Below are 26,011 nucleotides of genomic sequence, written 5' to 3'. Positions count from 1 at the left end.
ATAATACTGCGGCCAGCAAACAGTAGCCCAAAGAACACAATTTGGACTTACAGTCCTCTTCGTTCGTTTGTCTGAAAGTTTGTAAGTAGAGGAGCGTCTGTATGTATCTTATTAAGCTGAGTATTCTTGAACCTAAATTATGTTAGGGGATTAGTGACTACAAAATGTTAGGCATTCAGTAAACTGCAAACAATTGAAGACAATTTAACAGACAATACTCAAAATCTGTCAGACAAAAAAGCTGTGAAATTTATTTGCCATGGATAACAAGTAATAACCACAAAGACTGTGAAGAAGGAAAACTGTTACATTTAAGAAGTTGCAGATATTATGTAGCTGGAAATGGAACAGGATATCTTTAATGAACGCTGTTCCATCATGTCCCATAAAGAACACTTATTAAGAATCAAGAAAACAATAACAGCTAATGTATTTAATACTTTAAAAAGCATAAAAGGGTATGTAGTATGAAGGCAAATACTGTCAATCATTCAAAAGATTCAATGAAATAGTACATTTAAACAATACAAAAATACAGATAGCTGCTAGACCAATACACCGTGAAACATCTAGATACTGTTTAACAGGGAAAAGTCATGTAAGGATGACTTTTCTTCAGGACCAGGTTTTACAGATGAATTACTGAGAGACTATCAGCCATACAAATACAAGCAAAAAGCTGTTTCATCAATACAGTATCAGTTAAAGAAATTGCATAAAACAAAATTTTTTATCTTGGACTAGGATTTGGAAAATCCAAAACTGTCAATTAGATTTTACACAGATCTATCATAACTAATGACTTAAAACATTTAAAATTACTGCTTTGTTTGTATATCAAGGAATAATGTAGCCTTCCATATTTTAATCCATCTATAAAATTTTCCTTTCACATTGTGATTTAATGTCCTATTTACAAAAAAAATTGTTTGCCTATGATTGACCATAGGCAACATGGAAAATATATATTTTTAATATTTTTACTATGTATTAAGTTTCCAAACTGAAAACAATGCAAAATGAAGTTTCTTTTGCCAAACAATGCATTTTCAACACTTCAAATAACTACACTACATCCTTATTATTTTGAATGGGATGTTCTTTTCTTAAGGCAAGCTGTGTATGACATTCATTTCTTTTCCTAATGTAAATCATTACAACTATAGAGAAAAAAAGAGAAAATAGAGTAAAATGTCCTCAAAAACATGAACTGGAAAATTTTGCTAAAAATTGCTACTACAGTATATGCTATGCAACTTTAAGTCTCCAATATGTAGATTTTGTGAGGGTCATGGCCTTTTTCCTTTTGCTTCATAACAGATATGAATTGGGGAAATGAGGACAGACATTTCATGAAGAAAATGAATATCTTGAAAAGCATTAAAAGCAGTGTTCTTTCTATCAGGTTATCCCTCCTTCAATCATCATCACTCCCAGTTGCCTCAGACTGATCCTGTTGAGATATGAGTACTATTATTAGCAAGTTTTCTGCACAAGATTGTCATTAAAATGGTGCACATGATGGTAAATCCAAGTGTAGCCGTCTGTACCGAACTGAATAGCCTTTTCACTTTTTACCAGTATGTAAAAGCAAGAGGAAGGACATCTAGTCAAATGTGCAGAAAGGGGGAAAAAAAAAAAAAAAAACAAAAACTTACCTTTTCCTCCGGCATTGAAGCACATAAAAACAAGGTTGCAGAGTTTAGAGACAACTGACTGATACAGCGATATATATACACTAACCCATCTGTCACATAAAATTCCACAGGAGTGAAATTACATGAATGCATCTACACTGAAGCTATATTTAAGAAAGATCAACGCATTTAGAAATCAAGCAATGGTATAAGTAACTGATAAATTACAATAGATAATCAGAACAGTTCAATATTGTTACCGAAAAATCAGCTAAAGCCACTGTTTGTCACATCTCCCACACATACATTAACATCCTGGTCCTCCTCAGTGTCATCATCACTGACGACAGGCTTGGCCTTAATTCGGCTCTGCCTCTTCTTTCCCTTTTCATAACCTCTGTCGTCCTTCTTGCCAATCTTGATTTTCACTCTCATTGATTTTGCTGCAATATAAATTTATTTTTGGAGAGAATAATTTTTCATGTAAAACTTCACCCAGCATTTGATGAAACATATATTTTATCTACAAAAATATAAAAAGAGTGTATAGACCTACACTTAATGAAAATGTTACATAGTGCGATAAGATACTGTTATCTTACACTCAGATTCAGAATCTTCATCTTCTTCATCCTCATAGGGACTTTCGTCTTCACTGTCATCCTCTTTAATGATTTTCTGTCTGGCACTTCTGAATACTGACTGCAGAACAATGGAGTCCTCGTAGATCTGCAGGGACATACATCATGAAGCAATAATCATAACATTATTACCAGTAAAAACAAGCAAGCAAGCAAACAAAGACCTGACCATGGCAAAGGATGGAAGAGGGATGGATAAATGGAATTATGCAGCTCAATATGCAAACATCTGTTGCATGTTCTGACACTGAATTATGGGTGTGGAGTCCATTCCCAGGAAACATGGGACATAATACAGTGTATACTAAGCCCGGGATGTCAAACCTCATTATTCAAATAGAAATATTTACATTAATCAATGGCAAAAATCCATGTTCCATTTAAAAAAAAAATTCTATAGGCTACTTTGTCATTTAACTTTGTTTTGTTTTGACTAAAGGCCCTCGAAGCACAATGTAGAATAAGGAATCTGTCACAAGGGGCAGACTTCCACATACAGTACAGTATTTATTCAGTTAGCTGGAATGGCTGAAGGGATGCAGTCAGCAAGAAACGAGTAGCAAGTGATTTACTATAATAATGTGACGATACAATAACTCCCGAAAACCTGAGCAGAGCAGTCTGAAAACTGGATTCACTGTAAATGGACATATTCAACAATATTAATGTTGCATGCAGCCTAAACCGAAGGCAGCATCTCAGCAAGCAGTTATTTTATACACATACACCTATAGTATGCTAGCTGTAACACAGTTACTTGCTAATTTCTGTAGGTTTCATAGGGATCTTGGGATAAACGATAACCGGAGATAGATAAATTGAGTGGTACTAGTCCATCCATCCATCGTCCAACCCGCTTATCTTACTGGGTCGCGGGGGGTCCAGAGCCTATCCCGGAAGCAATGGGCACGAGGCAGGGAACAACCCTGGATGGGGGGCCAGCCCATCACAGGGCACACTCACACACCATTCACTCACACATGCACACCTAAGGGCAATTTAGCAACTCCAATTAGCCTCAGCATGTCGTTGGACTGTGGGGGGAAACCGGAGTACCTGGAGGAAACCCCACGACGACACGGGGAGAACATGCAAACTCCACACACATGTGACCCAAGTGGAGACTCAAACCCAGGTCCCAGAGGTGGGAGGCAACAGTGCTAACCACTGCACCACCATGCCGCCCCAGTGGTAATAGTAAGAACTACAATTCAAATTTCATTTTAATGCTTTGATGATGCTTGTTGGGGCACCACAGTGCTGTTTCAGGGTTCCATGTGTGGAGTTTGCATGTTCTCCCTGTGTCGTTGTGGGGTTTCCTCTGGGTATTCCAGCTTCGCCCCACAGTCCAATTACATGCTCAGGCTAACTGGAGTTGCCAAATTGCCCATACTGTATGTATGTGTGTGGTGTATGAGTGTGCGCTGCGATGGGTTGGTGCCCATCCTAGGTTGTGCGATACTAATATCAACATTGCATGTTATGCACATGCAATTCTTACATCCATGTATGCGCATCCATGTAATAATGTACTTGCAGCAAGTGCTATTTCCCAACTGGCTGGTAGTTGGCTAACTCTGTCTAACATGATCAGGATAGCTATGAACTCAGCGGAAAACTCTACTCCGTATGCCTGCACATTGTCCATTAATTCAATATAATGGGAGACCTTGACTGCCATTATCCATTACTTCTGTGAGCATGTGAACTGGTTGAAATGCATGTGTGTCATAGTCAATGCGTGAGACTTCTGATATTACTTATATGACCCGCAACATGTTTGCAATTCGTAAATAATCTGGCCAGCAGATCGATCTTTCATTTTCCACAGAATAAAAAAAATGATGTAACGATATCCCACTAATAAGCACTGGCACGTTTCACCGTCGGCTTGCAGACGCAAGCAAAAGGTATTCAATCTTACTGAGGTACAAAAGTAATACCATCTACTCTGTATTTTTTTCTGTACTTTTGCATAACTTCCATGTTAGCGTTGGTGCTTGTGGTCAAGTAATCACTGTAAGCACCTCCACAGTAGTACCTCCGAGGACCTGCAATCGAACCGAGTTCTGATGATCTCACACACACACACACACACACACACACACACACACACACACACACACACACACACATAAACTCTCTTTCTGGATGTTTCACATGATACATGACAATGTGGTCAGTCACTATATGGGGGGCATAAATGTGGGGCATATTTGCAAGTAATACTGGTGCACCTGGTTATAAGATTTAGTCGCACTGTATCCAAAAATGGTCAGAAAATGCGACTAAATGGTTGCAGGCTAGAATCCTGTGGAGCCAAGCTTTTGATTTCTTAGACATTTTTCACACCACGGGACAAAAACCACAACACACACGCAAACCAGTTTGCAAGTTTGTCTCTGAGCATACGTTTTTCCTCAGGCCTCTATGACATGCTTGTGAAATGTTACGTTAGACAGCCAATCTCCATTGACTTGTGATATTTACACAAGCATGCTGCATGCTTATTAGCTAACAGGCACTGAGATTTACAGTTTGGGTATTGGAATTTGACACTGAAAGAAAATTAATTTTTCGATCATCGATAGGATTGGAGCATTTCGGTTGGTACTACAAAAGTACCAAACTTCGGTACCCAGCCGTAACTTTAGGTACACTAGCACTCAATTGGAAGTCAGTGGAAGAGGGAAAGCATTGAAAATACCATACCAAAAGTACAGTACCTGGTGTGGTGGAAAAGCGCCCGAAGTGAATTGGAGTGTTTAAATTGACATTATGAGAGTGCACCGTGCAATGGTTAGCTGGTTCTTGCCTCATCCCAATTGCAATATAAAATATAATGTAATATAATACAGTGGTACCTCAGAACTCGAACTTAATCCGTTCAGAACTCCAGATCGAATCCTAAAAAGTTAGAGTTCTGATTGAATTTTCCCCATAAGAAATAATGGAAAACAAATGAATTGGTTCCCGGCCCCCAAAAAATTACACCTAAATGTGTTTTTTTTAGGATTTAAACACAAAATGAACCGGATAAAACAAGAAGAGCATATACTGTACTAAATACATCTAAGCACATTTATCAAAACAGTAATTTGTAAAGTAAGAAAATAAATTTATCCAAACAATGTGTAAAGTAAAAAAAAAAAAAAGTGTCCTTCCCCGATCGTCTGCTCCTTCCGTGTGCCACGCCACCTCATTAACGCCATGTGGAATCCCCATGTGATCAGCTGTTTCTGGTCGTTTTCATTAGGGCTGCAACTAACGACTATTTTGATAGTCGACTAGTCATCGACTATTAAAACGATTAGTCGACTAATCGGATTATAAATTGCATAATTATAAAATGGCTCCTATTTAGCTACCAGCTTTTACATTTAGCATGAGGTTATTGTTCGACATCAATGCCGCAAAACAACACATGTAAAATGGGAAAGAGCTGTAGTGCGATTGATTGTGCAAACAGATTTAACACGAAATGGGAGGTTTCTTTTTAGAGATTGCCAAAAACTAAATAAGTAAGTATAGGATGTGGATTGGTCACACATGGCTGATACCCGATCCGTCAAATAGGTCTGGATCGGCACCGATCCGAATTTCTGATACAATATTTGTTATAATCAGGGCTGCATATAACTGGTACGCAAGTACGCATTCACCTTTTATAAGCGATACGTGCGGCAATCTTTTGCTGTGACAGTGCAAATACGTATTTTATGTGCATTTGTGCTGATATGACAAGAAATTATCATGCATTTAAACCTGTATATGCTAATTCGTACTTCATTTGCGGTATAGGGATTAAAATGCACGGTAATTTCTTGTCATATCAGCTATTTATATAGCCTATGTTTACAAATAAAAACTCATTTTAAAGCAGGCTGAAAAATCCCAAGATCCTGACCCAAAATACGGGAAATTTAGAGCAGCTTCCCATTGCCATTCCTCTGTTAACAGCAAGAAAACGGACTTAAACTGCTGTTATTTATTTTTTAAGGGAGCATAAGCTCTCGCAGCACTTGCGACATCGGAGCCACTGTCCTGAATCTTGAGCTTCAGAGTTTTGGCTTCTTTATTTAAGCAATGGGTTTTCTACACTGTTTTCTGACCTTTATTAGCAAAATTTTTAGCGAATGAGACACTTCATGACACACCACCGACTTCCAAACAAAAATACGTTCTATTCTGATCTTTTTTGAAAATGTAAAATATACTACTACTAGACTATTATTATGCCCTATTATTATGGTTGTTGTTGTTATAATTATTTATTATTATTATTATTATTATTATTAGATACACCAGACAACAAGAAGTCCGTGCTATTCACCCTTTTGTAGATCTCGTCTTTGTTTTCGGACATAGAAGCATTTGAGACTTTAGAGCGTTTAATATGTGACGATGCCTGATTTGTGGCCACCATTCTTCTACCTGTTGCTGAATGCTATTGCGCAAGAGCGAATCTCACCTGTGTGGTGTATTGGTGCAGTCTATTGGAAAGCGGTAGTATTGCACAAGTATAAAGGAAGGAAAACGTCTCGCTCCGTTTAAAAATACGTCTGGCGACAATTATCGACAATCAAATTCGTCGGCGACTATTTTTATTGTCGATTTTTCATTAGCCCTCTGTATTTAGTCCGCGTTTCAGTTTGTTTCCCCAGTCCGGTGATTGTATTGTCCGTCTGCCTTTTGCCTGCCTTACCTGTAATTAAACCCCGTATTCCCCGATACCCTGATGTCTGCGCCTTTGTCTCCGTTCCGTCCCCGCTCAGCACGACAATATTATTATAATTAAATGTATTAATGGCTTATTATTAATATTAAAATGAATAAGAAACCTTTATTTTTAAATGTATTTTATTATATAATAATAATTACTGTTACTATCATTGTCTAAATGTATTTTTACTGTCTAAATATATTCAGCTAGTGTAAACATGCATGATGCTCTCACAGCAAATGCGAGGCAAAGACTGAAGCGTTACCCTTTGTTTCCGCTGAGAGACATGCCACGTGACTCATTTCCTGGCGCATGCAATTTCTTAGGTCGACGTTCACGGTTTGACTTCTGAGATTCAGATCGAGCTCTAGGTAATTTTTTTTTTTTTTTTTTAACTGGTTGATTCAACTTTTAAGAAATTCGAGTTCTAATGAGTTCGAGAACTGAGGTACCACTGTATATGAAAAAGTACTTGATGAACCGTTAGATAAATAGCTGTAGTGCAAACCATGGACTGTCCATAACAAACATCATGTTCAAATACAGGAATGCTAATGTGTACACTGCAGTAGAGCACCTATGGCCAAAAGGTAAAAGATTAACTTCACAGTTCAGTCATATGACTTGAGGCCATGTTTTTTGAACACTCAAGTGAAGAACGGGCAGAGCTACCAAACAATAACCACGTGATGTTGAGTTGTATTTGCTGCATGGGAAGGAGGCCAGATGGACCAGCATGACCCAAGCAAGTAGTCTGGGTTTGCTGAGAATGACTGGTTGCGGCGTCTGTGTGAGATGAATTCAAGTCACACCTCCAGAAAAAATTCTCCGGCATGCCAAGTGAGGTCAGGGACGTTGAGTCTGAATAAACTATTTAACGCCTCAATTGTTGCAACAGCTGCAAAGAGTTGCGGTCAGAAAGCAGTCTGTGCCCATCATGGCAGTAACCCCTAGACCTGCTAGTAGACATATGTGATGAACAATGCTGTCAAGCTGAAAGAGACCTTTAGGGCAATGCGGGAACAAGGCTCTCCTGAGACTTAGCGAGGCCTTAAAATAGAGCTGCAAGCTCCTTCAGATCGAGAGAAGCTAAGGTGGTTCAGGCACGTTATAAGGATGCCACCTGGTCACTTTCCAGAGATCGATTCTGGATAAGTCTCACTGTGTGGAGGCTTTGTGGCAGACATACAATACGCTGTATTTTCCAGACGGGACAGAAACGTCTATAGAGTCCCTGGCCAGTGAGGGAGATCTGGTCTGACTTGCTTAGCATGCTACCACAGTGACCCTCACTAGGAAAAGTGGCATGATGAACGTGAGAAGATTTTGGTTAATCACATACCACACATGACAGTACATTCATGGCTAACCTACTTGAAATTTTTAAAACAAACCTGAGACCCTTCAAGATTGAAAGTCTGGGCATTGTGACAGAGAAGCATCACATCCTTCTCCAGATCACCTACACTTCTGTATTTGTGGTTACGGACACGGTCCTGCAAAACAAAACAATAAAACTTGAGTCAGAACAAGACATACAATTGAGAATGCTTGGAGAAATGCAAATTAGAAAAATAGTATATATTAATAGTAATATATAAATATGGAAAGAAACAATATTTACATTTATTTCTTTAGCAGAGTAAAATTGTGAAAGCAGGGTCAGACATTCCCTGGAACAAATGGGGGCTAAGGACCCAATAATAAAATCACTCTGCCAATCACAGGACTTGAACCAGCAACCTTATGATCGCAGGCACACAGTCCTAAACCGCAGAACTACACACCACCCCAGCATCTGCTTTGATTTGAAATACTGTTAGAAAGCCAAGATAATCTAATGCTAAAATAGGCCTTAATGGTAAAATATGCCTACTGGGTATTGTTTCAAATGATTGACTTAAGGATACCTTGATCTTCTTAAAGTCTACAGGCTTCCGGATCAACTCGTAGTACTCTGGTAACTCTTTCCTGGAAGGCAGCTGGACAAAAACTTCACTGAGCTGTCGGCCTGACCTGGTAACCAGACAAAAATCTGCTATAAAATACCACAGTCAGAAGAGGCTTGCATAATAAAAGTTCTGTGACAGCAGTGTTTCATATATGTATATAATGTACAATTATATAAAATCCATCTATCTACCAAGCTTTTATATTGTTCATGGAGTATGGAGCCTACCTCATGCAGTGCAGAACACAAGGCAGGGTTGCCAGGGATGTACTTTATAATGTATTGAAAAATAACCATTAAAATGTTTTAAATGCCAGATGATCATTTTCTGTCCTTCTGATAATAACTGAAGGAAAATTGTGGCAATGTATACACTACTTATGTTAAATGTTTTCATCAACATAAAACGTATACCTCACAAAATGTAACCAGAATGCTAGCCCAATTACTAAAATACAGATTTTAGAGATTTTTCTGAATGACATAACTGCACTTTTTAATAAATATGCAATACCTCAGTTTGGGAACTCATTAGAACTCGAATTTCTTAAAAGCTGAACCAACCAGTTCGAAAAAAAATTACCTAGAGCTCGATCTGAATCTCAGAATTCAAACCGTGAACGCCGACCTAAGATAAATTACACGTGCCGGGAAATGAGTCACGTGGAAACAAAGGGTAAAGCTTCAGTCTCAGCCTCGCATTAGCTGTGATAGCATCGTGCATGTTTACACTAGCTGAATACATATATTTAGACAGTAAAAATACATTTAGACAATGATAGATAGTAACAGTAATTATTATATAATAAAATACATTTAAAAATAAAGATTTCTTATTATTTTAATATTAATAATAAACCATTAATACGTTTAATTACAATAATATTGTTGTGCTGAGCGGGGACGGAACGGAGACAAAGGCGCAGACATCAGGGTATCGGGGAATACGGGGTTTAATTACAGGTAAGGTAGGCAAAACGCAGATGGACAATACAATGACCGGACTGGGGAAACAAACTGAAACGTGGACTAAATACAGAGGACTAATGACAACAACCAGAAACAGCTGATCACATGGGGATTCCACATGGAGTTAACTAGGGGGCGTGGCACGCAGAAGGAGCGGACGATCGGGGCAGGACACATTGTTTGGATACATTTATTTTCTTACTTTACAAATTAATAATAAACCATTAATACGTTTAATTATAATTATACAAATTACTGTTTTGATAAATGCGCTTAGATGTATTTAGTACAGTATATGCTCTTCTTGTTTTATCCGGTTCATTTTGTGTTTAAACGCTTAAAAAAAAAAAACATATTCAGGTGTAATTTTTTTGGGGCTGGGAACCAATTAATTGGTTTTCCATTATTTCTTATGGGGAAAATTCGATCACAACTTGAACTTTTTAGGATTCGATCCGGAGTTCTGAATGTATTAAATTCGAGTTATGAGGTACCACTGTATACTGAAATAAAATTTTACCAGCAAATGGCAGTGTTCTAAAGGTAGTCAGGAAACTGGCCCATTAGTCACTTTAATATAAGCGGTTTAAGTAACATGGAATCACAATTGTGGATATTCTCTAACATGGTTAAGTCAGTTGAGTAGTCCACCCAAACCCCTGTGCTTAAGCTTGCGATAAACTGCATGGCAGCATACAGTAAGCCCTCGTGGATTCGCGATTCGCGAATTCATAGATCAGCGAAAATGTAATTGGAACCGAACTTATTTCACACCAAATACTGCATGCATTGGTCTATGGTGGTATTATTTTCTGTTTACATGTTTGTTATTTATCATGAGGTGCTGAACACACTGACATATTCATTCAGCAGTATGCTCTGCATGCAAGAAAGAATATCATTGTATTTATGTACACATAAAAACCTTGGATATTTGCATATTCTGAATGACTTGTGGGTTTCCACTAACTGTCAGACATGAAACAATAAAGTTGCGTAAGCACCTTTTTAATTAGACTGATTTTATAAACTGTATACATAGATACATGAATAACTTGAAATTAAAAACCTTACCCATCTCTGTAGTTGATGACTGTGTCAATGATGGCACTCATTTGTTTGGTGAGTTTCGGTGGGTTAGGAGACAACTTTTCTGCAGGTGGACGGCCCCTCCTCTTTTTTGCCTTCTCTCCATCATCCTTCCCAGTATCCTTATCAACATGTCTCTTGCGTTTGCGTTTCTTGAGCCGTATTTCCTCTTCAATTTCTTCCAAATTACCATCCTCAATCGCCTGCAATAAAACATTTTGGTGGTTTTGGGACTAAATAAAGAACAACCTGGTAATTACTGACAAATGAAAACAGTTACAACATTAAAAAGGTCATTTCAGTAATATAAATGTATGCTAAATATCTTACTACCTCCCAAACTACTATGATTTTGTTCAGACAGTTTGTGATATCTGGGAGCATTTAAAGATTCAAACCTGAATGCACTGATTCTTTGGAAGGTACTTCTCTTTTTGACCAATTTATCAGGCTTTTTTGGAGGGGAAAAACAGATTCATACAAGGAATGAAGGTTATCAATGAACCCTTCATCCAGAATTTAATCTGCAGAATTCTGTGTATGTCAGAGATTCTAAACTTATTCATCTCTCTAAGTTTTGAACCTATGTATAGAACATTAGAAAGCTGATAATTTAATCACACATACATTCTCAGGTATTAAACTGAATGAATCCTGGATCAATGCAGATACTAAAAATTTTGTGTTTTAGGTGACAAGGACTCTACCATTGACTCCAACGTTACAATATATCTTTATTTTACTGAATACAGAGATCGATCAATCGATCCATAGATCCAACCCTTCTCCACTTATTCTCATGAATCTCATTAATCACAAGGCAGAATGCCAGTACGATTCTCTTGACAAACATTTTTTAAATTATCCACTGTTCCATATTGAACCTGTCCCAAGAACTAAGCATTCAAGAAATTTCAACTACTTAAAAGACATCTTCCTAAACCTACCCGTAGCCACTGTTTCTCTGTCAGGGCATCACTGTAGTCAACATCCCGGCGGTGACGGGAACCTCTGCCAAAGATTTTCTCCTCCTCCTCCTCACACGTTAGTCGTTCCACCTCTGCATCATCCTTGATGATCCAGGATGGCAGTTCATCCTCCTCCATCAGCCGTGGCTTGCGCTTGGGGTTCCGGGCATCCTCGCGACGTCTGTCCATGTCCATACGCTAGTCACCCAAAAGTTACATTTTTAAAGCAATGCATAGGAAAAGCAGATATTGAAAGTGGATGAATGCAGAGTAAAGTTTACACACCACATACATGCTTTAGTCATATCAAATGCATCAAATGCACAATACCGTTATTTTGCAAAGATGCACATTTCACAAGCTTACTCTGCACTTTGATGGTTTTTGTGTGCTACTGGTCAGTGCTATTGAGTGGCTGCCAGAGGTAAATCAGACAGTTAAGATCAGTTAATTTCCAGAAAGGTAGACTGTTTGCCTTTTGTGTTGTATAATACGTCAATAGGTTTTATAGCAGGATTACCAGACTCAAATTTCATAAGTTGCATCCGAAAACATACAGACCAAGAAAGGTGAAATCTGTCAGACAAAGGATTAAATTCAGCAACCTTTCAAACCATAGATGTAACCCACAGAACCGCACACCACCCCAGTGTTTAAAACACAAACTATAATAAATAAATATTTAAATCATAAATGGAAGGTTTTGAATCTTTAAATGTGCAAACGTGTGGAACTTTTCTTTAGCACCGATTCTTCTTATCAGCCATGACTGATTCTGTTTATTCGACAGCATATTTGACCCGTCTTTGGGGTTATTACATGACACAAATGCAAATGAATTTAGAGCAGTCTGGTGGTATGTTATTCATTTTTTATTTATTTTTTTTTACCAAGTTAGGTAACTAGTTAGAACTGATCAATTAGTTTTTAGTTCACGAGCTAGTCACTAAAATGAGATCCACTGAGATATAATTGACCAAGAAATGAGACACAAACAGTACTAAGATGTTAGGCAGGCTGAAATTGCTTTGTTTCACACCGGCCTGTTTTTGTTGTAAGATGCCTGAGGCCTTAAAACATATATGCATTGTGTGACAGGTGTTTGCCGGTTTGCACTGTCATTATAGTGGAAGTGTTAAGTGGCGGTGTATCAATTCCTGCGATAACTGAAATGCTTATTATGGATACAAGTGTAACCTGTGATGATAAATTATTGTCATACCACCCACCACTAGAAAGCATTATATAAGGTAGGGTACATCCTGCAAGGAATACCAGTCCATCTTAAGAAACATACATACACACACAAAAGGCAATTTGCAGTTGCCAATCAGCTTACTGTATGATGGTAATTATTCACTGCATTAATGGTAATTCTACAAGTAGATTTTTTTTCCTGGTAACAATGGTAACATACCTGGGAATCCAATTTCATTAGTAAAAACACATTGTTATTTATTAACAATGTGGCTCAAGGGCCGAAAGGTGAAATCACTGTCAGACAAGGGATTAAAATCAGCAACCTTTCAAACCATAGATGTAACCCACATAACCACACACCATCACAGTGTTTATTACATCAGTTAGGAAAGATACCAAAAAAAAAAAAAAAAGAAATCACAAATGACATGGCTTCCTTTCTTACCATGAAAAGATCAAATTCTTCCTCTTGACGTGCAATCATTTGATTCAGTGTTTCATCATCAGGAACTTCATCTTCCTCCTAAAAATAACAGCAGGAATAAACACACAAATGAAAATTGGCCATTACTCATTTTTTGCCAAAAACACAAGTATTTCAATCTGCATATATACATGGGATATCTGGACAAATGTTTGATCACCATCTCCAAAAAGCACACTACAACTGTTCATTGTTTTTTCATGCATGTTCAGGTCTTAAATGACAGTATAAAAAAAATAGGAAGAAAAACTAATTCCTTCCTAATCACAGCTTTGTACATTTGAAATACAATACTATACACATTATATTGTATTTTTTAGTTTCATATTTTTGTTTTACAGTTTAAAGGTAAAAATAAGTGTAAGAAGGCTAAAAAAACTAAAGTAATTGAATATGTTAACGGCATACATGTAGAGAGGAGATACGATACAAGTAAATAATGCAAATGTGAATATGGACAGGAATTTGTTACTTGTATGACAGTATTGGTCTCTATTCTTAGTGTGTGTAATTTTTATACCTATGAACTTTTTAAAAGCATATTGAATGAAAATTGCCCAAGATATGTCATCATTTTTAATTTTAAATTTTTTTTTTTTTTAAAGTAAAAATAATCTTCACTTTAAAACCAAAACGATGAAATGACTATTTGTGCATCTTAAGAATAACTTACCTCATTCTGTTCCTCATGCTCCAAGATTGCCTGCAAGAAAGCCCGGCGTTCATGGCTGGATGATTTCTGGTCAAACATCCCCGCCTGAATGACCTTCTGGTCCACATTGAGTTTGTACTTGGCAGCTGCCAAGATCTTCTCCTCAACACTGTTCACAGTGCAGAGACGCAGCACTCGCACTTCATTCTGCTGTCCAATACGATGAGCTCTGTCTTGGGCCTGCAGATCCTACATCAAAGAAATCCAGCTAGTACATAACACATGCATAAATCTCTGCTGAAATACAAAAATGACCAAAATGTTGAACAGGAAAATGTAAGTAGCACTTAACATGCAACAATAATCTTGTTTCTAGAGATCAGTACTGCTTTGGCCGAACTCGTCTGTTAAATCGTTTGACCTATTAAACCATTTACGTGATCTTAAATGATCGCAAATGATCTTAAATATGTTTTGACACCTGCCTTGTCCATTGAACAGTTTACATCTTACTGCTGACATCTTATGACTGTTGTGGTTAATAAGATCCATGTTAGGAACAACAGAATATTTATGATACTGCTCAAGACAATTGTACAGAAGCATTCATATAAGTCTCAAAAGTCTATGCATCCTACCTCCATACAGTACATAGTTAATTGTTAGAATACTTACAAACCTATCAATATCCAGTATGGCTAAGCAGGGCATTAACCGCCTTCTTTATCAGACCAGGCCTGATTCTGAGCCTAAATAAATCCAGTGGAAATCTGACTATCATCATATTATAGCTGTCAGGTTCTAAAGGGTGATCATAAGATCACAGAAGTTTTGAAAACCAACCTGGTGTGGATTCCAGTCACTGTCAAAGATCACCACAGTGTCAGCAGCCTGGAGGTTTAAGCCTAGACCTCCAGCTCTGGTGCTCAACAGGAAAATGAAATACTGAGAGCCCTTCTCATTAAACTTCTTCAGCAAATCTGCACGGTCCTCAGATTTGGTTGTTCCTATCAAAGAAAAAAAGCAGTAAACATAATGATTATATATATATATATATATATATATATATATATATATATTTCCTTCTCGCCTGCATCGATCTGAGACATGCTAACATGCTGTAAGCCTAGCATGGTAAGGTGGAAACAGTCAACAGCAAAAATAAACTACTGAACAGTGAACTATTTTACTCTACTACATTTCGGTTGCCATTATGAAGACTTTTTTCCCCCAATAAATTTATCTAAAACAGTGATAGATAGATGAAAAGCTGCTTCTGTGGTTCATCATTTGTTTTCTCACAGTATGTAGGTTCAAATGCGGGCAACTAGTGCAATGATTATATGAGAATAGAACTGTAAGTAAACTGTAAATTCTGTTAACTGAAACCTGTACAATGTAATTTAACTTAATGCTTATATAATCAGTGAGGCCTACAAACTTCCACACCTACCTGGATGTACCATCACAACACTGTCATTTTATGTATAAGTCAATGTAACCAAAAAAGATTAGATAAAAAATATACCTTTAAACCAATGATTCCTGTATTCTTTCATTATATGAATACAGGAAGAAGGCCTGAGACAGACTAACAAAACATTCCAGATGAAAAGAAAAAGATTTAAGGCTATGTACAATTTGGAGAGGTTCCTCTGAGAGTTTTGGAAAACAGATAAACATTATTTCAGATTTTTATTATTGACAAGAATGGATTTTTTGCAGTGAATCCATATAAGCGTTTTAATTCAAGGAGAAATTTACAGTGTGACCTCATTTCCAGAGCTTCAAATCCCACCTCTGCTCTGTGTGCATAGAATTTGCACATTTTACTCATACTGGGTTTCCTTCTGTAGCAGAAAGGCAATTAGCAGATAGGCTAACTGGTGTCTCTAAATTGCCCCTAATGTGTGCATGCATGTATCCTGCCATGGACAGGCATTCCATCCATGGTAAACACCTGACTTGTGCCCTATGCTGCCCAGGCAACCAGCCCACTGCTCAGTAAAAGCAGCTGGAACATGAATGGTTGGAATAATAAATCCCTATTACAACAAAATATATAAAAATGCAACAGTTTATAGGATTGGCAATGACAAATTTCATATATCTATTTGCAGTAGCCACACAACAAACAGAAGTTGCCCATGAAGAAAAGATTTAATATTAAATTATGAAACTGATTATCCATTTTTTAGTTAATAAGTATTTTGAATTCTTAGCAAGACATGTGACATTGACCAAATAAGCGAAACCAACCATCAAGACGCAGATAGAGAAAATTTCGATAGGCAAAGTAATCCTCCATGATAGTCATGAGTGATGTCATCTGGCAGAAGAGCAGAACTCTGTGGTGGGTCGCTTGAAGTTTGGGTAGAATACGGTCCAATAGCTCAAACTTCCCTGAAGCCCGGTAGAGATCGGGTCTGATTTGAAAAGCAAAACGAAGCATTAGAATTCTTACATTTCTGTTTTAGGTGCCTGTATCTATACGCAATATAATGAAAAATACAGTCAGGCTACATTGTCTTAAAATGATAAAACAAATTAAATCACTTACCCACTGATGATGCCATTTGGGAATCCCAGGTGCTCTGCAAATGATTCCTTTTGGAGGAAAATCAATATTATACTCCAGAAAAAAATACTTCAACTTTGACATGAAGCAGGGTGCACATAAATGAGTACCGACGCTCCTCTACTTACGAACTTTCAACTTATGAACTTTCAGACATATGAACGAAGAGGAATATAAGTCCAAAGTGTGTTCATTGGGCTCCTGTTTCCTGTCTGCAACATAAATTCTTTTTTCCTGTGTGCCAATTCCGCCTAGTGCGACTTCTGGCCGCTACTCCCGACGTGCAGCAACGTAGCGTGCGTACTCCCAGCATCATAGTTCTTTGTATTTGCGTATACCCTTAAAATTATGTCGAATAACGACTTACGAACATTTCAAGTTACGAACGGCCATTTGGAACGTATCTCATTCATAAGTAGAGGAGTGTCTGTATATGGGCGTTTCAAATACAATGAAGCCACGCTCAGCAGAAAATTTAAATATTTCAATAAAATTTTATGTTCACAGATTACTTTTGGAACACGATTCCAGTTTCAAAGACACACACCTCTATATGCTGAAACATGTACGGGTGGTTGCAGATTTTCTTGAGCTGCATTATGGTGTTCATCAAGGTTTTTGCACCTCCTTTTCCCTATTAAACAAAGAAAACAAACCAAAAAAGCTGTGATTAAACAGATAATGACATGAATGTATGATGTCTATACAGAGGCTCAGACTGATTTTACCTTTTTGTCCTTCTCTGAACCATCTGTGAGAAGAATGCCTTTCCCTTGCATATGGCGGTACAGAACCTTCTGAATGGCAGACATGTCACATTTTATGACATACTCCACCTGTCAAAGAGCAATCATAAATAAGCATAATGTTTTAAACATTGTTGTGCCCCCTGCTTACAAGACAGAGGAGGTTGCACTTACTTTTTCTGGCAGTTGGGACTCTACTTCTTTCTTTAGCCGGCGCAGCAAGAAGGGTCTTAGCACCTTGTGCAGACGGCGGATGATCAGAATTGTCTCCTCTTCATTCAAATCCACCTAACATTCAGGTAAAAGACTGAACAATTAATTCAATCTAATAATCAAAGAAAATATATGTGAATTAGACATATTACAGTGGTACCTCAGAACTCGAACTTAATACGTTCAGAACTCGGGTTCGAATCCTAAAAAGTTTGAGTTCTGAAAACCAATTAATTGGTTCCCGGCCCCCCAAAAATTACACCTAAATATGTTTTTTTTTTTTAGCATTTAAACACAAAATTAACAGGATAAAACAAGAAGAGCATATACAGTACTAAACACATCTAAGCACATTTATCAAAACAGTAATTTACCACAGTAACGCAGTAACAGTAACATACCCTCTCTCCAGTCATGGCAAAGGGAGCATTGAACCATTGCTCAAAAGTGCTGCAGCTCTTAAAAATAGTTGGAAGAAGGAAATTCAGCAGAGCCCACAGCTCAGGGAGTTTGTTCTGCAATGGAGTGCCTGTTAGGAGGAGGCGACGTGGGGCCACGTAATGAGTATTTAGCACCTGGGTCAGCTTACAATGGTGGTTCTTCATTCTATGACCCTCATCCACAATCATGTACTTCCATCGGATCTAGGCAGAGAACAGGATGTTTATTACATGTAAATTAATGGACTGTATATTAATTATTTAAAGAGGGACAAATCATACTTTGGCAAGAATGTGCTTGTCCTTGATAATGTACTCGTATGTGGTGATCAGAACATTGAACTTTCCACTACGAAGCTGGGGCACGAGAGACCTTCGCATAGCTGGGGTACCCTTCATAATGAAAGGAGACAAAATGAACAACAAATTGAACAAAATATCAACAATAAAACATCACTGCCCACAGGCCAATTGCTGCATTTAGGCTATTACAATTTATGCATCCTCCACAACAGCTTATATGATGTACAATCACTACAGGAAATGCAGAGCAGGGAAGCCCTGAATGGGATGCCAGTTCATGGTAAGGCACATACTCATATAATAAGGGCAAATTAGAAGCACCAATTCACCTCAATGGATGTTTTTGGACTATGGAGGAAAACCAAAGTACAGACAGAAAACCTGCACAAACAGACCTGGGGCCTGTACTACGAAGCAGGGTTACTGGCTTATTGGGTAACTTGTCGGATTTAAGGTAGTCTGGGCAAAATGTAAGTGAACGAATATGAAGTCCATTTAAACTGTGGTACCTTAAATCCGACAAGTTACCCCAATAAGCCAGTAACCCCGCTTCGTAGTATAGGCCACTGGGGTTGGAAATTAAACCCACAACCCTGGAGGTCTGCACTGTCGCCTCACACCAGAGTGCATTTTTAAGTTTATAACAAGCATGGCAAAATTATTAAAAACAGAAAACAGAATACTAACCTTATAGGCAATTTTTACAACAGATGGTGCCCATTTGTCCAGTTCATACACCCAGTTGGACAATGTCCTACAGAAAAATAAATAACTGCTGACATGTACTCCTTTAAAGCATACTGTAAATGCTTAGGCATTAAACTACCTTCATTTAATCATTCCAGCAAAGACCCATTACGCTAATTAGAGTTAATCTGATTACTCACGAGAGTGGGACAATGATAAGGTACGGCCCGTTGAGGCGCTTGTGTTCCATCAGGTACGTGATTAGGGCAATGGTCTGGATGGTTTTCCCAAGGCCCATTTCATCAGCCAAAATCCCATTCAAATTGTTGTTATACAGCGACACCATCCATTCAAGTCCCTGTACCTAATGGAAATGTATAAATAAATATTTCCATTGTTAAATATTATATTTCATGTATTCTTCATATTTAAACTTCTTTTGAGATTTTTTTCAAAAGGAAAAGCAGGGGAAACTGCAGACATATAAACATGCTGCTGTATATGGTGCAAAACCAAACCCAACAAAAAGAAAAGACCAAACCCAACAACTGCTAATAACCATATGAAGTTCCTGGAAATCCAGTAGAATGGTGCACTGTCACTCAGTCAGATGTAATAATTTTAGTACTGGGAACTTCTATGCTGGTTTTTAGCTAAATGTTAATCGTTAAGGTTAACTTAAAGGCTCTAAAAGAGCAGGCACTGTTCAGTCCAAGCTTTTCCACCAGGGAGCTTGGTGGGAGCTGTGATGTATTTACAAATAAGTCAAACTGTGCTCCTTTAGTTCTCCATGCAAATAGTACATCCTAATTTTTTAAATAGACGGGTGCATTGTATACTTCGACTGATCAGTGGCCAACCTGTATCGTAATAGGTGTCTGTAAGCTGGTCAGACACACTTTTCCAGGCACTGAAGTGTTGTACAAATTGTGGAAAATGGGGCTAGTTTTTAGAAAATATTTGCTCTACATCAAAATGGAAGAGCAACGGGTTTACAACATCTAAATCTCTCGTGATAGGGCCATCTGAGTTCACACAGTATACTGCGGATGCAGATAATGACTAGGGGTGTAAATCACAGCTTTCCTCGAAATACGATACAATATCAATTCCTTAAGCCAACAGTTCAATTTTTGATACCTCAGAAATTCCCACGATACGATACGATGCAGTACGATTCGATTCAGTTCAATACTGGGGCAAGTAGTCGAAATCCTTTACATTTCAATTAATTAAAAAAGGCAAATACACTGAACAAAAATATAAACGCTACACTCTTGTTTTTGCTCCCATTTTTCATGAGCTGAACTCAAACAAACATCGGAAAATTTTTCTATATACACAAAAGACCCATTTCTCTCAAATATTGTTCACAAATCTGTCTAAATCTGTGTTAGTGAGCACTTCTCCTTTGCCAAGACAATCCAACCCACCTCAGGTGTGGCATGTCAAGGTGCTGATTAGACAGCATCAATATTGCACAGGTGTGCCTTAGACTGCCCACAATAAAAGGCCACCCTGAAATGTGCACAGTTTTGCTTTATGGGGGGGTGGTGGGGCAGAAAACCAGTCAATATCCAGTGTGGCCACCATTTGCCTCACGCAGGGCAACACATCTCCGTCGCATAGAGTTGATCAGGTTGTTGATTGTGGCCTGTGGAATGTTGGTCCACTCCTCTTCAATAGCTGTGTGAAGTTGCTGAATATTGGCAGGAACTGGAACACGCTGTCGTATACGCCGATCCAGAGCATCCCAAACATGCTCAATGGGTGACATGTCTGGTGAGTATGCTGGCCATGCAAGAACTGGGATGTTTTCAGCTTCCAGGAATTGTGTACAGATCCTTGCAATATGGGGCCGTGCGTTATCATGCTGCAACATGAGGTGATGGTCGTGGATGAATGGCACAACAATGGGCCTCAGGATCTTGTCACGGTACCTCTGTGCATTCAAAATGCCATCAATAAAATGCACCTGTGTTCGTTGTCCATAACATATGCCTGCCCATACCAGAACCCCACCGCCACCATGGGCCACTCGATCCACAACGTTTATATCAGCAAACCGCTCACCCACACGATGCCACACATGCTGTCTGCCATCTGCCCTAAACAGTGAAAACCGGGACTCATCTGTGCACAGAACGCTTCTCCAACGTGCCAAATGCCATCGAATGTGAGTGTTTGCCCACTCAAGTCGGTTACGATGACGAACTGCAGTCAGGTCCAGACCCCGATGAGGACGACATGCATGCAGATGAGCTTCCCTGAGACGGTTTCTGACAGTTTGTGCAGAAATTCTTTGGTTATGCAAACTGATTGTTGCTGCAGCTGTCCGGGTGGCTGGTCTCAGGCGATCCTGGAGGTGAACATGCTGGATGTGAAGGTCCTGGGCTGGTGTGGTTACACGTGGTCTGCGGTTGTGAGGCCGGTTGGATGTACTGCCAAATTCTCTGAAACGCCTTTGGAGACGGCTTATGGTAGAGAAATGAACATTCATTTCACGGGCAACAGCTCTGGTAGACATTCCTGCAGTCAGCATGCCAATTGCACGCTCCCTCAGAGGTTGCGACATCTGTGGTATTGTGCTATTTGATCAAACTGCACATTTCAGGGTGGCCTTTTATTGTGGGCAGTCTAAGGCACACCTGTGCAATATTGATGCTGTCTAATCAGCACCTTGACATGCCACACCTGTGAGGTGGGATGGATTGTCTTGGCAAAGGAGAAGTGCTCACTAACACAGATTTAGACAGATTTGTGAACAATATTTGAGAGAAATGGGTCTTTTGTGTATGTAGAAAAATTTTCCGATGTTTGAGTTCAGCTCATGAAAAATGGGAGCAAAAACAAGAGTGTTGCATTTATATTTTTGTTCAGTGTATAATTGCCATTTTATCATATTTTACTGGGAACTGTAAACAAAATCTAGTGTAGTCAAGTTTGTCCCATAAAACAAGCAAAATAAAGTGCAATAAGGTAAAAATAAAACATTACATGGACAGGCAATTAAATGGTCAGCGTGTTCAGGAGATTGTGTGCTCTGAGCGTAGCGTCCTGTGTCACCTGCCGTACTAAACACACGCTCTGAAGGTACGCTAGCCTGCGAGCTACTTATAAATGACCAAGTCAAAATGATCTACCTACGATAAAAATGCAAAACATATTTATGTATAAAAATATTGAGTATTCTTTAATAATATTATTATTTATTATTATTATTACTACTATTATTAATTTCCCTTTGGGATAAATAAAGTATTTTTTAATTGAACTGGGATTTTAGTTCCTTTACCTTTCTATTTCTCAGCTCGCTTTTCGGAGGGAAGTTGTATGAATGTCGTAGTTTTTATGAATAGTCCGAAAATGCTGCTCCACATTTCCCTTCTTCGGAATAGCAATAGTAGACTGACAGATGAGGTAAATGCACTTCGAATATGACATGGTGAAAAAAAACCAGTCTTCCTCCCATTCCGTATGGAAGTGGTAGGTTTTTGGCTTCTTACTTGGTCCAGCTCCCCCATTCATTTTTATACCCTTTTCTTAACCCTCTGGCGTCGAGGGCATCATCGGCGAAGCAGCGTACTTTGAGTCTATTTCAGTCTATATCTCGCTGAAATCTTTATGTAGAATCATGAAAAAAAACGCTGGCTAAATCTGTAATCTGTCTTCTTTTCAAAACGTCCATTGGCAGAAGTATTAAAGTTTTTGAAATTAGGTTAAATCGGAAAAAAAGGAAACTATGTCACCTTACTTTGTTTTACCTGCATCGGAGGCGTGTAGTGCCGCTCTCATCCTAAGATCGCTATTCACATTCTAAATAGCCGAATTAGCACATATTCACATCGCATTCGCATGGTAATCAGATGAACAACGCAACGGTGAAACACGATCCAGATACATCCCCATCAGCGCCATAAAAGGGGGGAGGGATGTGGCCTGGTGTCAATGGATCATTCATACTGTACACATGAAAGTTGCTACATATTCAATGATAGGAGCCAGACATAGTGACATGAGTTAGCTTTTTTTTTTATACAAATGAATGTTGCAACTACACTATTTAGTCATCTTCATGTAGCCAAGACTTTGGTGATCAGATATCTGGGATCAAAACAAACTGCCACCATTGCTTACTATGAACCATTGTAATGTTTCTGCAAGTGTTCCAAACTGCATTTTGCAATGTCTATACTGTGATGTCAAATTACAAACTTAAAAAAATCTGACATATTTACAATATACATTAAAATAAAGTTGAGTGTAATGGCAAAACAAATATATAAGAAATTATTTGCCATGAATTAAGTTTATGATATTTGATGAAATGTGTGATCATGCCCCAGTCAGTGAAAGTGTTTCCTACCCCTAGACCCCAGAGGGTTAAGTTTAGTAGAAATAAATTGAAGGCTAACTAGGGGACTCGGTAGCTTGCTAGAATTTTGCAGCAGCTGGTGCGGTTGAACGCGTCATCCATCCTCTATTTTTTATGCCATACGATCTACCCACGCTACCTTTGCGAAAGACCAGTAGATCACAAATCGACGTATTGGGCACCCCTGGTGTAGACCATGTATACGTCGGAGTGGATCATGAAAACAATGCTGGAACCGGCGAGAAAAAAAAACGCTTGCATCGACATTTATGCGGTCACGTCGATGCATCGGATCGTTTGCCGTTGAATCGATACAAATCGATGCATTGTTACACCCCTAATAATGACACCTACTAGTATGACAAAGTGGGCACATCAAATTCCTTAAAGACTAGAGGGAGATGGAACCTGTGTTCTAAACCCCAAAAATATTTAATAAGCTTGGAATTTCCCAAGAGAGCCAACTCTACGTTCAAGCCTAGGATTAGGTGGTGCAGTAACAGCGACTAGCTCAGAGTGATTACATATAATCAGAGTTTTCAAATGCATTTTTCCTTTCTGGGACACACAAATCTCATACAACATCTGACTGTCCCATAAAACACAGACAGACAAGTCAGTGAGGAGATTTGATGCATAATCCAATGACCTGAATCAATAAACTGAATGTGATCAATTTTATTAGACAGTGCATTTAAAAGAGATATTCTCATTTATAAATCTAATCTACACTCCTTTTGGTTCACAAATTTTACACACTCCTGCCTCAATTACATGGGGAATTATCCACATTACTGCAACTGAAAGACTGCATTCTATCTCCTTATAATGCTAATGAGTGGAATATTTCCAAGATAGTATTTATAGTTTTGACTGATTTCAGGATTAACATTTGTAGGCATTCCACCAGTCTCTGACAGATGTGGTTACTCATAGTGAATAAGGTGAAATGTGCAATTATTCAGAGAGCTGTACAGCAATTGGGGTTCCATATGAAGAGTGGATAAGTTGGCCAGCAGATTGCTAAAACTGACTAAAACACAAGTCTAAAAATAACTGGGTCTACAAAACTGCATCCAAGTTCACAAACAGAATCATAACACCACTGACTTCATAAAGACTTTCAAACTTAAGAGTCCAAGAAAACATACCTGGTAATGTTTCAGTGTTCCATTGATAAGAAGAGAAGATTGTTTGTCAACTCTTTCATTGACAGCATGAGCAACTCCATAATAGGACTGCAAGCTTTTCTCTCCAGTCTCAACACTGTATTCATCATCCACATCCTGTTTGGCAGACCTGGGGAAGAGATCCTTTTCACTTTCAGAAAAACCAAAAAGCAAACCCTGATGTTAACCTCAACAAAACCTTTGAAGCTCCACTTCAGACTAATTTGGGGGATGACTACATACTCAATTATGTGCTTTGCAGCAGTCTCCGACACCTCATCACTGTTTGGGTCAATCATCTTTTTTTCTTCAGATTCAGCCCTGGAAACAGTTTCATCCTCATCCTAAGCAAATGCAGAAGAGAAATCCTTTGAAAGGATAAACTGAAATTTACATTACAGAAACAGGTGAAAATTAACAACACAAAATGTAAGTAATAAATATACCCTGAGCTTTTTGTTGAAGAATGATGCCTCACTTAGAAATCACAAGCTGAAAAAGAATGTCACATACCTCCTCCTCAAAATCAGACCCACTTTCTTCACTGTCTGACCTTGGGGCAACTTCGTAACTTTTGGAGGGAAAAAAAAGCATTTTGACCCACAGGTAATCGACAAACAAAAGTCATCATAATGAAATAACAGCTTGTACAAATTGTTACGGATGTTTGACAGGATTTAGAAGAATATATATTGCTTCTTTAATTTATTAAGTAAATGGAAACACACACACTGCACAAATCAAAAAATTAATAAAATTGCATGAGCATTTTTATGAGAAAACAGTAATTATATTTGCATTTATCTTTCTTGCTTTACACAGAAGTAGACATAAAATGGGGATAGACTATTACCCAGGATTCATCTCCAGCCAGGCTTCCAACTGACTAGACTTGGGAGCATCCATACCCTGCAGCACCTTCCCAGTCTCTGTCTGAATGACCTTTACTGGGAGCTCACTCATCTGACTGCTCTCATCCATTGGCTACAAAAAACAAACAAATAGGGGGAAACATTCATGTAAATTCATAAGAAAAATATATTTTAGTATTACATACTACCTGAAATACTAGAGATGGATTCAGTAATACACATTCCTATTCTTGGCTGTCCTACCTCTCCATCTGGCCCAATAGCTCCAAGCACATCAGGATTCTCTTCCATTTTCTAAAAATCAAAGATGAAAG

General features: G+C 38.4%; 1 protein-coding gene across 4 annotated transcripts in view; it reads right to left on the bottom strand.

Moving 5' to 3' along the window:
- Nucleotides 1–226: 226 nt before the first annotated feature.
- Nucleotides 227–26,011, bottom strand: part of smarca2 (SWI/SNF related BAF chromatin remodeling complex subunit ATPase 2) — a 41,107-nt gene continuing 15,322 nt past the window's right edge. For 3 of the 4 annotated variants that reach the window (XR_002839340.2, XR_002839341.2, XR_011989245.1), the window contains exons 11-34: nucleotides 25,941–25,991; nucleotides 25,679–25,809; nucleotides 25,339–25,396; nucleotides 25,069–25,169; nucleotides 24,808–24,955; nucleotides 19,482–19,645; nucleotides 19,282–19,348; nucleotides 18,574–18,684; nucleotides 18,253–18,495; nucleotides 17,813–17,926; nucleotides 17,621–17,728; nucleotides 17,440–17,526; nucleotides 16,875–16,921; nucleotides 16,574–16,740; nucleotides 15,158–15,321; nucleotides 14,336–14,563; nucleotides 13,624–13,701; nucleotides 11,958–12,176; nucleotides 10,996–11,213; nucleotides 8,912–9,017; nucleotides 8,396–8,497; nucleotides 2,240–2,366; nucleotides 1,659–2,080; nucleotides 227–1,453 (exon numbers count right to left, since the gene is read on the bottom strand). Coding sequence is in view for 1 of the 4 variants with exons in the window: in XM_023820648.2 (XP_023676416.1) it covers nucleotides 1,418–1,453; nucleotides 1,944–2,080; nucleotides 2,240–2,366; nucleotides 8,396–8,497; nucleotides 8,912–9,017; nucleotides 10,996–11,213; nucleotides 11,958–12,176; nucleotides 13,624–13,701; nucleotides 14,336–14,563; nucleotides 15,158–15,321; nucleotides 16,574–16,740; nucleotides 16,875–16,921; nucleotides 17,440–17,526; nucleotides 17,621–17,728; nucleotides 17,813–17,926; nucleotides 18,253–18,495; nucleotides 18,574–18,684; nucleotides 19,282–19,348; nucleotides 19,482–19,645; nucleotides 24,808–24,955; nucleotides 25,069–25,169; nucleotides 25,339–25,396; nucleotides 25,679–25,809; nucleotides 25,941–25,991 (3,012 nt within the window). In the remaining 3 variants the exon portion in view is untranslated. The remainder of the gene's footprint in view (nucleotides 1,454–1,658; nucleotides 2,081–2,239; nucleotides 2,367–8,395; nucleotides 8,498–8,911; nucleotides 9,018–10,995; nucleotides 11,214–11,957; nucleotides 12,177–13,623; nucleotides 13,702–14,335; nucleotides 14,564–15,157; nucleotides 15,322–16,573; nucleotides 16,741–16,874; nucleotides 16,922–17,439; nucleotides 17,527–17,620; nucleotides 17,729–17,812; nucleotides 17,927–18,252; nucleotides 18,496–18,573; nucleotides 18,685–19,281; nucleotides 19,349–19,481; nucleotides 19,646–24,807; nucleotides 24,956–25,068; nucleotides 25,170–25,338; nucleotides 25,397–25,678; nucleotides 25,810–25,940; nucleotides 25,992–26,011) is intronic. The other variant, XM_023820648.2, reaches the window with a different exon arrangement.

Source organism: Paramormyrops kingsleyae, chromosome 2 (genome assembly GCF_048594095.1).
Source record: "Paramormyrops kingsleyae isolate MSU_618 chromosome 2, PKINGS_0.4, whole genome shotgun sequence".
NCBI classification, from domain to species: Eukaryota; Metazoa; Chordata; class Actinopteri; order Osteoglossiformes; family Mormyridae; genus Paramormyrops; species Paramormyrops kingsleyae.
Note: the sequence above shows the minus strand (reverse complement) of the source record. Positions and strands in the feature narration are given on the sequence as shown.